The sequence below is a fragment of the Geospiza fortis genome, unplaced genomic scaffold, assembly GCF_000277835.1.
Source record: "Geospiza fortis unplaced genomic scaffold, GeoFor_1.0 scaffold351, whole genome shotgun sequence".
In the NCBI taxonomy this organism is placed as follows: domain Eukaryota; kingdom Metazoa; phylum Chordata; class Aves; order Passeriformes; family Thraupidae; genus Geospiza; species Geospiza fortis.
Window position 1 is genome coordinate 1765333 of NW_005054419.1, and position 12154 is coordinate 1777486.

Sequence of the window (12154 nt, forward strand, 5' to 3'; positions counted from 1 at the left end):
CCTTTGGGATGTGAGGATCAGCAAAGATGCAGGCTGCAGAAGTGGGAGCTTATAGAAACCTTTGCCTGAGCGCCGTATTTGAACTTTTTTGTCATAAAATCATAAAATGCTTTGGGTTGGAAGGGACCTTAAAGACCATTTAGTTCCACTCTCATTCCATGGGCATGGACACCTTCCACTAGAATGGTGAAGGGGAAATTTCAGAAGCTTCTCCTCAGATATCAGTTTTTGCTCATTGTTGATAAAGCTTATTTGAATTCACCTTCCCACTACAAACTTCACAAGCTCTAGATAATTCCTTGTAATTGCCATCTATTTTCACCCAGTTTCTTTTGGGGTCAAGATTCTTTTGAATTAATGAGAATTATAGAAAATATTTTCTGGTCTGGGGAGATTTCAAAGCTCTTTCTTGTTGACATTTGTTGCTGGTGTTTTCCTTTTGGCAACATTCATGGAATATGTTTTCCTCTTTATATGGAGAGATAGATAAAAGGATGGTAGTAATCCTGTGTTTTGTGAAATGCCCTTCCCAGCTTCTCAGTTTGTAGTTGCATTTCATCCTGAATGGTTTTCAAAGCTGTTGCTTGGTCTCCTTAAGTGCAAAGTCATCTCAAGAGCAATATATTTTAATTCTTCCCTAATTATTTTTCTATTTCAGACAATTCAGGAAATTAAAGCTGTTTTGGCAGCACAGTATATTAGATCTTCCATAACCACATTTCATGTGATGTGAGCTGGTCTAAATTCCCTTTTCTATTAGATTAGTGATTCTAATTTAACATATCAGTATTTAGTATGCATTATAGTGTACTATATTTAATTTGATTATCTTTTCTGCCTTACCGTACATTTAATAAAGCAATTATTTAACCATTTGCTACCAATGAATTTTACTGTGATATTGAAATTAATATGGTCTGTAATTCATGAAGACGCACAAAGCAGGAGAGAAGTGTCCAAGGGCCACATTAAGGCCCTGCTTCTGTGGTTATTTTGTTTTTCCTTCCTGAGTTTTGCCAGGAAAAGTGAGGAAGTTGCCTTGTGAAACCAATGGGCTCTCCAATGTGTTACAGTTCAGTTCAGGAGACACTTTCATATATGATATTCCTCTTCCCTTTTGTATGGGTTGGTATTAATAGACAACTTTAAACAGAATATTCCTCAGCTTTTGGCCCAGTCTTGTTGCTTTTTTCAGGAAGTCTTGAGCACCTACCAAGAGTGGAGGCAGGTGAACCTCTGCAGAACCACAGTGAGGTCATCTGCTTGCAACTGCAAAACAAATGTCTTGTGCACCACTCACAAAGTCATTAAGATGTTGATTGATGATTTGTAAAACATTTTTACCATCAACAGGCTTAGACTTCTGTTTTCAGTAGCATAAACCATATGGTTTCTATGTCATTAATTACAGACTGGCTGCCACTGCGACCAATATATTGATATTGTGGTGCCTGTGTTCAGTGGTCTGCAGTTTCTGCAGAAATAATATCAGCAAGAATGATGTTCTTGGCTTTTTTCTTTCTTTTCCTTTGCTACAGCATGGCTATCCAAGTGGACAAGTTCAATTTTGAGAGCTTCCCAGAATCCCCAACTGATGGAGCACAGTTGGCGAATGCAAAGCAGTTGGAAGAAGAAAGGCAACAAGCAAGAGGCCTGGAGATTAACAGCAAGCTGGATATTTGCTGGAAAATTATATCCTTTCATAAATACTTGCTTTAAAAGTATATAAATAGATGCCCTCTGATACATTTTATTTTATAATTCAACTCACTTCGTGGCAGTGTTACTGAAAAGAAAAGTAATTAGAACTGTGAGGCTTATCATAATTATAGACTGTTTAAGGTTAATTGTGCTGTATATTATTTAGGCAATGCTTGGGTCATCCTATAATGGCTTTTTCTGAGTCACTGGGCATGTCATAAATCCTGTGTGTTTTCCCCAGCTTTTAGGGAACTGAGGAAGTGTAGTTAGGATTGCTGAGTAGTAGATTCATGGGGTCAAATTTTTCTGTTCTCCCCCACACCGAGTAACTGAATCATGAAGAAATTAATGAAGCTGGATTTAGAGAGTTTGCATATATTTAATTAAATTTGGGTAAATTAGAACATATTAGAATAATTTATTTCCAAGTCCTCTCTATAGATTTAGTAATGTATCTAATCTTAGGTAGCTTTTTAAGGCTTAGACAGGACTTGTGTGATGACTTAGTCATTCTAAGCATAAAATCCCCACAATAATTCTAAATGCAGTAAAATATTGCCTTATGATTATTAATAAGAAATAGCATTCAGTTTAGAGTTAAAATAAACCAGTGGTGTTGCTATAAATTTCGTGATTTCTATAAAAAAGTCTTGTGCTTGGCTTGTCAAAAATACACTTTCTCATGATTTTCTTCAGGAAACATTCTGTACAGTAAACAGTCCCCCAAGCCATGTGATGGTACTCAGCACTTCCCTGGAGATTTATATTTTTCACTCAGATCATCCTCAAATTCACATGATAGGGGGTGGCAGAAGATGAGAGAAGAATGGCAATCAAATCATGCTTGATCTGTTTGTAATTTTAATTATACTTTAATCCAGTGATCTAAAATGATGTTTCATTACTAATTATTGTGAGGAAGAGCTTCTGTACTGTGAGGGTGGCTGAGCACTGGCACAGGTTGCCCAGAGAGGCTCTGGATTCTCCTTCCCTGGAGATATTCAAGACCTTTGCTCTGGAGTCCCTGCTTGAACAGGGGGTGGACAAGGTGACCGCCAGTGGTCCCTTCCAACCTTAACCATCCTGTGATGATCAGATCAGGATTTGTCAAAGGCAAGGTTTGAGACATAAATGAGATTCCTGGTTCAGTCCAGACTCCCCAAGCAACATTTCAGAGAGCTCCTTTTATGCAAAAAATGTCAATATTTAACCAGAACTCACTTAGAAAATGTCTGTGTTATGGGAAGATATAAATATTCTGTGATAGCACAGATGAATTCTTACACTGGAATTGAGTGCACAGTTGTAATAATTTTGTCAAGGTGTAAAAATTCATCCTCACTCATTCCAGTTGCTGGGCAGCACTGTTTACATCCATTCTGTGCTCTGGATTTAACCCCAGTTTTGATCCCAGTTTTGGTCAGTACTTTAGACAGCAGTAGAACAGTTTGTGGGTTCTGTGTGTTAAATTCAGTGCAACCATTAATTTCTGTGTTTTTAATACTTGTCATGATTTTTCTCTCTGTTCCAGGAACTAAAACTCATCTAATTAGTGAAAGGCAACAAGTTTCACATGTGCTTGAAAATCCTTGAAGAAATGTGTACAGTCTTTTGCAGATGTCATGTCCCAGCTAGAGTTAGTCTTGCTCATAGCATTGTAGAATCATTAATGTTGTAAAAGTTACCAAAATACCTCAAAAATCATCAAGTCCAAACTTGGACCAAACAACACCAACTAAACCACAGCACTGAGTGCCACCACACTGAGTCCTTTCTTGAACACCTCCAGGGATGGTGAGCCCACCGCCTCCTTGGGCAGTCCCTCCAATGCTTGCCAACCCTTTCCATAAAGAAATTCTTCCTTATGTCCTACCTGAACATTTCTGGCTTCATCCTTTTACTTCTTGCAGCAATATTTAGATGTGAACCAGTCAATTAAAAAAATACTCTTGTCTCCATTCTGCTAAGTGTAAGAAACTTGGTTCTGAGATATTTTTCTCCCATCAGAGTAATTGAACACAGGTCAGGAGAGTTTATGCTGATGGACAGACAGGCAGAGAAATGGATGGATAGTTCAGCTGCTTTAGCCTTGTTTTCCTTCAGGAGTCGGCCTCAGTGCAGCCAAGAGAGGAAAAGTATTTGCAAAATGACAAAGGGGCAGAATTACTGATATTTCCTACTGGAGGAGGAATTTTTGCAGGTCTCTTGAATGGTAATTGCAAGTGATCCCTTTGTTATCCATCATCTCTGAACTACTTAGAGCTCCCCAGATAACTTTTCTGATCAGATAACAACTGCTCAGACAACTCAGAGCTCCCCAGATAACTTTTCTGTCCTGACTGTGTGCATGGCATGGGAAGGGGATGGGCTGAAGTGAATTAATGTCACAGAATGTGCCTGAGGTGTGACCCAAGCCCCTGCCAGATGCTTATACCAGGACTTGCAAAAGCATGTGGAGGAGAAATTAGATTGTGCAGAGGGAATTATTAGGAAAGGAGGGATGAGACAATTGAAAGCTTTTTGACCAAGGACAGAGTTGTCCAACAGAGTAAGGTGGTGTGTGTTTGTTAACAGACCACCCAAATAAGAAGCAAAGCTGGATGAACTTTTCTTTAAGGACTGGAAGAAGTCTTCCAGTTGCAGGTGAGCTTATTTCTGAAATACTTTCAGGGTAGTTTTTGTGTACAGGTGTTGGATAGTTTGATTTGGTAGGTGCTGTGTGTGAGATCTGCTCCCTGAAAAAATGATCCAGCTGGAGTGTTTGAAGTTTGGCTGCAGCTCTCCTGAGATGATGGAGCTCAATATCCTGAGGGAAGTGAGGAAGGCACATGGCAGGATAATGACTCTGGACTTGAGCAGAGGAGAATTTGGGGAAGGCAGGGTTGGAAGGGATTCTGGATCTGTTCCCAGTGAAATTTCTGGGCCTCCAGGAGCAGCCTTCTCAAAGCCTGGGAGTTTCAGCAGCCAACAAAGCTCATCTGACCCTTGGAGCAAGATGTGTCATGAGGACACTTCTAAATTCCAGTTAGGTAGTAAGAAAATTCCTTTTCACAATGAAGCTACTCAGATATTGGAACAGGTTGTCCAAAAGTGCTGTAAAGTTGCTGTCTTTGAAGATGTTAAAAATTCTGGACAATGCCTTGAACAGCCTGGTGCAATTTCAGTATTTTCCATGTTTTGAGCACAGGGCTGGACAGTGACTGGAATTACCTTTCAATATAAATTATTCTGTGATTTGAGCAAGTGGGCAGAGGGCTGGTTCAGAGAATGACTTCTGAAAACGAAACTCTTTCCTTCATCTATCTTCTGCTATCCCCAGGTTTGATTGCAGCCAGAGAAATTTTCTAATGTACTGTGAAGGAATTGCTATTTCAGTGAAATGAGACTATAACATTTTGGGGTCATTTTCTTGAAAATGTTCTAAACCTGGCCCTAACAGCCTTTAAAAAATGAGACAGACTTCCAGTGCCACCTTAAATATCATGTTTCATATTTAACTTTTTTAATAGTTGGACTTTTTTTTTTCCTTACTTCAGCCTTAATATCTGTGATGTATAGGAAGTCTGTCCTATTTGCAATGTTGCCTTATATTTTTTGAATTGTATTTTGTGCTCCTTCCTCAGTTTGTTTCCCATATTTAAACCTAATTGCCAAAATTTCTTTCAAAGCACATTTTCTTTCAGTCATATTGCTGATTTTGTCCTGCACTGCAGGTCTATTTTTCTCAATATGTGGGATCCAAAGCTGGAGGCAATACTGCAGGTGAGATTTCTCACAGAATAAAATTGGACCTTCCAGGTTTCAGAGGTGATGTTTTCTCTGAGAACTATTCTTTAATTCTGTTGTTGGATTGATTTTTTTTTTGCATGTGGTCCAGCATAACTGACTGAATTATTATTCCCAACTTTCATTTATAGATTTGTTGATCTCTTCTAGGGTGGCACGTGGAACTTTTCGTCATTTCATCTCAATGATCTTCATAAATTCCACTCATTTATTAGGTTTGTGAATGCTGCCATCTTTTCCAAATACATGAAAATTATGAATGTTTTTGTATTTCATCATGGAAGCAGCCAATCTGGATTTTGAAATTATTATCTATCAGACAGAACCTTGAGTCATCTTTGCTTCACAGCAAATTACTGATAAGTCTTATTGAAATTCACTTTTCTGTGTCTATTCCACTTTTGATGACTTTATCTTGATCATAAATATGAATCATCAGCTGTGAGAGTATTACATCTTGTGGAACTTCTGTGCATCAGTAAAGGTTTCTTTAAATTTCAATGCTGCTTCTTATTGTTGGCAAAAATAACTATTATTTAAGACCCTAAATAACTGCTTATAATTAGTTCTAATATTAAAGTTCCACAATAATAATCAAGCAGAAAGCTTAAAATATGCATAAGGCAACTGCTGTAAGTAAAAGGTGCAATTCATGCAGATTTATTTTTAATTAGTATAATTCTTATTTATGAACATTTCCTATTTTTTATGATTATGTGCATTCTCCCACCTGCATTTATTTGCAAAGGACATATGTATTGAAAATAATTTCTTTTAGGATGCAAGATGTGGAGTGCTGTAGGGAGAAAAAATATTAACTTCCAGATAGGAGCCATTTTTTAAAAACCAATTGTTTTTTTAAGCAGTAGGTTTTAGGTAACAGACTGTGTTCTAATTGTGAGTACCCAGCTACACATGAGGCAATCCAGAGCGTGTAAAAGACCAAAGTTTTCCCTGGGGAAATAACTGGTTCATTTGACTGTCATTTAGGTTTTTGGTATGAAACAGTTTATATCATATTCAATCTGTTGCCACAGAAACGTGAAATAAGGGTGTCAACTGTGAAAAATTAGGTTTTTAGGTTTGTTTTGGTTTGTTTTTTTTTTTAAACAGCAGCTGGTGGTTGTGTGTTTGTTAGCTCTGAGGCCCCCACTGGGGCTGATTTGATTGTACAGATGAAAATATCTTGAGCTGTTAAATATTAACTGTTGTGATGGAAGCTGGAAGTCAACTTTTTTAATCCTGGCAGATTCCTGTGTTTTTAATAACAAAGATTTAGTTTTAGGAAAGGAGGCCTGGGTCAGCAATGTGGCTCCATCAGAAGAGCAGGTTTGTGATGGCAGTGAGACCTCAGCAAAATGTGTGGAGATTTGGTTAAGTAGATAAATTCTGCAAGGTCAGACTTCACCTTGGCAGCCTGTACTCTTGTTTATCTGGGCAGTCTTTTCCAATGAATTTTAAATCCTGGATCTTACACTTGTGCCTTTTATCAGCTTTGACTTTGAGCTAAGAATAAAAGGGTATCTTGGCAACCCCTGTTCAACTCCTTTGCTTTCATTGACTTCTAAAGGCTTTGTCTTAGGCAAACTCTGGAGTTAAGCTTTTCTCTCTTGTTCCTTTTATATTTTCTTATTGCATATTTTGGTCGCTTCTCATCTCCAAGGTAATGAATTTGTTGCAATTTTCAGTTTTGTATTTGTCCTATAATGAACAATTTAATGTAATTGCCTGACAATATAGTCAGGAGACAGAGATCAGTGAGATGGAATTCCATGATCCAGATCCCTCTGTAGGTCCATGTGAACACATAATTCCTTTATGTGTTCATTTCTTTATGTTTTAACAAGTCCACTTCTTTGGTTGCATCTCAACCTCACCTTTCCCTTCTTTGCCACCAGGCTCCTTTCCGCTGCTTCATTCAGTGATCTCATTAGACAAATTCAATTTATTTCATGAGTCAAATAACCTGTGTGTGGCCCAACCATTTAATGCTACATTTTTCTCATCAGTTCTACAGTCCATGGCCATGTATCTAAGAAAAACTAATACATCAATTTGTTTGAAAAATAAACAAATAACACCCTGAACCTCTAGATTAATGTACAAGAACAGTCACTGAGCTATTTCTTGTCTATAGAATTCATTTTGCCACTAGATGACAATAACCAGTGTGCTAAAAATGAGCTTGGTGCTTGTGATAGAATAAGGAAATTTATTTATCTGAAAATTTGGGTTGTGAAAGCTTGAACTGCTTTTGTGTTATTACATAATTTTTTTTCCTCTGTTAATCAGTTTATGGATTTTTCTGGTGGGTTTCTTTTTTGTTGTTGTTTGTTGGTTTTGTTGTTTTATTTTTGTTGTTGTTTTTTGTTCCCCTCCCCCTTTTTTTTGTTTGGGGTTTGTTTTGGGGGTTTTTTAAAACATTTTTTTAGCTTTTGCAAAGAGCCATTCAGTTTGAGTTCTAACTTTTTTTCTGAAATGTGTGACCAAAAAACCACCAATAGTATTGGAGAATGGTTCAGGGTGGAAGGGACCAAAGTGGGGTCACCTGGTGCCACCTCCCTGCTCCAGCATTGCCATCCCAGAGCACAGGCACAGGATTGTGTCCAGAGAGTTCTGGAATATCTCCAGTTTGGGAGACCCCACACCCTCTCTGGGCAATCTGTTCAGGGCTTGGTCACTGCACAGGGAAGTTGCCCAGGTGCAACTTCCTGGGCATCAGTTCCTGCCTGTTCCTCTTGTCCCATTGCTGGGCACCCAAGCAGAGCCTGGTCCCTGCTCTGAGCCCTCCCTGCAGACACTGACAGACAGGGATGAGGTCCCCTCTCAGTTTTCTCTATTTAAGGCTGAACATCCCCAGCTCCCCCAGCCTTTCCCTGCAAGAGAGATGCTCCAGTCCTTTCATTTTGTTGTCCTGCACTGGCCCTGCTCCAGGAGCTCCACATCTCTCCTGCCCTGAGGAGCCCTGAGTGGACACAGCACCCCAGATGTGCCTCACTGCCTGCTGTGGTTTTATGTTCCAGGAGGAATATTCTACCTCTGAATACATGGATCTGCTTTGGTAGCATTTACCAATGATAAAGAAGGGAGAATCACCTGTTTTATAGTAATTTTATAGTGTTAGTTGAGACATTAAGCTTTCCATGAATCTCTAAACAGTGATATTGCAGGCAGCAATCTCTAAAATTTGTGATATTGCAGGCAGCACTGTGAGTCTGTTGTAAGTAAATTACATTAAAGTTAGTTTAATGTTACAGTTAATGGCAGCCACTCTGTTTTAAAGCATCTTTTAAATACTGCCTTTTTATTAGTGTTTTCTCTCACTTAAAGTCCTTAGATTAAAGATGTGATAACAGAATTATTTATTTGCTGTATCTGTGAAGTAATTCAAATTATTCTCTACCCTCTAGTGTGTTTTATGGAAATTATTGAGTTGTGCTGGTGCTCTGAGTCTCATTTTTCAGCAGCAGCACTATTGTAAGGTGATATTCTGCTGCCTTCAGTTTTCCAAATAGATGCTTTTCTTTAATGGTGTTTACAGCTTTCAGACTCTCTGAGGTTTGTGAATTCTTTATTTGTGGTCTCTTTAGGAGAAAAAAATAAGGTGCTATTTATGACATATTTCAGGGCATAATGAGAATATTTTTAAAAAATAATGGCAAGAATCCTGTACTTGGTATTGATTTTCCACTTCTATCATCTCTGAGCTCTTGAGTCTCAATCACTGTTAGATTTGTGCTTGTTCTGAGCTTTCAAGACTTTTCTTTACATCTCCTGGAGACCCTGCAAGATTATGTCCTGTGGTAGAAATTAGTTGTCTGCAATGCTTGTTAATTTTCTTTTAACTGCCACAGGTGAATCTATACTTCAGCAGTCAGATGCTGTGTGTCCATCTCCAGAGTTTACAGAAAAGGGACTGATCACATTGAGAAGCTGCTGATAAAAGCTCAGATATTCTTTTATTTTTGGATGTATTTTTGAGGACCAGGGTTCTAGTACTTTTGGAGTAGCTGGTTGAAATCTTGATGAACCTCACTAGGAGCTTATTCCTTAATTATGGTGGGACACATGCCTGGATACAGGATGGTGCTGACATCTGCATGTGCTTCCAAGCCTTGTTAACTCAGTGCCTTTCTGCAGTCAGGGAATTAGAAAAAAGAAATCCAGCACTCTTCCTGTTACAAATAAGTGTTATCTTGATTGACTCATCACACAAAATTATTATTAATTTGTTTAAGTGGATAATGCTGGCTTTATATGACACTGGATATTGTCTATGCTTTTATTTTAGCACTTGTGTAAGCTGTTTTGAAGCCCTTTTAAAAGAGATTCTTCTGTCCACAACAGTTTATTTCAGTGCTCTGCTGTCCTTAGAGTAAGAACAATTTTCTAATTTGTTCTCTTTTCAATCTGGGCCTGTTTCTGAGCTCATGCAGGGTAGAAAGGGAAGCTTGGAGGTTCTGTGCCTGTGGTTCTGGTGTGATGTTTGCCCTCAGTAATGACACTGTCACTGTCCAACATCCCATGGAACTGGCACCAAATCTGCAGTCAGGGCTGTCCTAGCAGACATTTGTTCTGTTTTCTGTTGCCCTGTTAAATTTTGTTTTGTTTTCTATAGTCCTATCAAATTTTAACCTCTTTGTTTTCAGATTGTTCCTAATTTATTGTTCTGAATTCTCATCCTGCACCACATACTTAAAGGTTTTGCATTTTTGCAGCTCCCAGACTTTTTTACCCTCGTGTTTTATTATGGTTCAAGTATATTTTACCTTTGCTTTAACCATCCTAGTGGAATTAAATTTTTATTTTCAGAAGATATCAACTGCAGTACTTTTACTGTCGGTCAATTGATGGGTTAATAAACCATATTAATGAATCTGTAGATTGCAGTTTTGATTTGCAATAATAAAAGTTGTGCATATCACATACCCTTTTCCTCTCTGAAAGAAAATTTTCCTTAATTCCAATTTACCCTTCCTTGAAGCGTGAAGGGGAGGCAAGTGTGGAAGGGGTTCTGAATCAGCTGGTCCTGGAGCATCTGCAGTTGGCTCCTCTCCAGTGGGGTGAGTGCTGTCAAAATGGATTGATGATCTTTTATAGAGAATCTACTGGCTTGTAATTTTCAGCAGCATGAGAATGATAATGTTTTCATTTACTGACAGTCTGTGATAGCGAAGAATTTGATAGGAATTTTATTTTCCTTTAGGTGTTTTACTTAGCTGAAGATAAATGTAGAATTGATATCTGTTTTATTTTAAGTACCACTGTTGGTTGGTAGTAAATAGGAAACCTGACTGTGCACTTTTTCCTGTAATTTTCAGTTCTAGTTGTCTTGTATGAGAGGTGGCTGCTACTTAAATTTCCCCTTTTTCCTACAGTGTGTGTTTTTAAAGTAATTTCTCTGATTTTTTTCATATGAATGGTAATGTTCTTGTGATATATTTCTTATTAAGGTCCAGACAATTGCATTACTAACTTTTGAGGTACAGAAAATGTTTTTACTCTGGGTAGCACAGAAGAATTACTTGCCCTAATTTTCCATTTAGAATTATGTTCCCACAATGAAAAACTGAATTAATTTAATTTTGAAGAGTCATAATAATGCAACTTCTGTCTGAGGTTCTCAACAAGGCTTGTTCAGAGGCTTTGGAACATGGGATGTTTCATCCTCAACACTTCCATGTGAGTTGCAAGTTTCAGGTAAAGTTCCCAGGTCATCAGCAAATTGTTGCCAAAGCTTTTGCTTTTAAAGCAAATTTAACTCTATGCTCCATATTTTAATACTTTGATGACCTAATGAGGAGCAACTTTGAGGAGCAATGATCCGTCACTACTGCCTGTGTTAATTATTAAAATTGAAATGACCCCAAACTGCATTGTTTGTGCACTCTTTTAATTCCTTGGTCTTTTTCAAGTGTGTTAACCACCCTCAACTCATATGTTAAAACCTGTGAGCCCTTTGTGTATAAGTAAGAAGATTAAAAATGGTTTAAAGTATTTTGTTGTAACTATGTCCAACTTTAGCCATAATCGGCTACCTCTGAAATTAAGCTTACCTGGCCTCAGTTCTTCAGGGGATTCAAAGATTTGGCAGCATTTTTTGGTAGGGTTGATGGGATTTGGCCATGATTGCCCTGGACCAGTAAAACCAGTGAGTTTGTGTCAGTGGTTTGTGTGTTCTGAGCTCAGTGGTCACTTCTTGGCTCTGCAGAGTGGCTTTGACCATCAGTACGTTTGTAACCTGAGCTCCGTGGTGGAAAACCTTCCTTGGCACTTCTGCAGAAGACATCACCTTAAGGATGAAAAACGTGTTTTACTTCTTTCCCTGTACCCTTGGTTTGCTCCTTTTAATTCTCTTTATGCCAAATTCCACTGTTTTCTTAGGAAAAGAGGGTTTTTAAATCATAGAACATTCCTGCCTGAGTAGTGATCTTTGATGCACTGGTTGAAAAACATGAACATAGCACTGATTTACAACAAAATCTCCTGTGGAGTTGGTTATTTCTCATGCTGCTGATTAATTCACTTAAAGAGTCCCAGTTACTTGAGTTTTCAGCCAAAACTCTGTGATATTCTCTGCTTCATAGCTGCAAAATCTTTTGAAGCACAGGCTGTTGACTGATGGTGTTGTACATTTTAATTTTCTTCACTGAGCAAAGCAGGGAAA

The 12154-nt window shown here is 38.2% G+C and overlaps 1 protein-coding gene across 2 annotated transcripts in view; it reads left to right on the plus strand.

Moving 5' to 3' along the window:
* The window catches only part of TRAPPC9 (trafficking protein particle complex 9), a 442757-nt gene that overhangs the window by 197382 nt on the left and 233221 nt on the right, over positions 1 to 12154 (plus strand). For both annotated transcript variants that reach the window (XM_005426619.3, XM_031061591.1), the window contains 2 exons: positions 1539 to 1692; positions 10460 to 10550. In XM_005426619.3, the coding sequence (XP_005426676.1) occupies positions 1539 to 1692; positions 10460 to 10550 (245 nt within the window). The remainder of the gene's footprint in view (positions 1 to 1538; positions 1693 to 10459; positions 10551 to 12154) is intronic.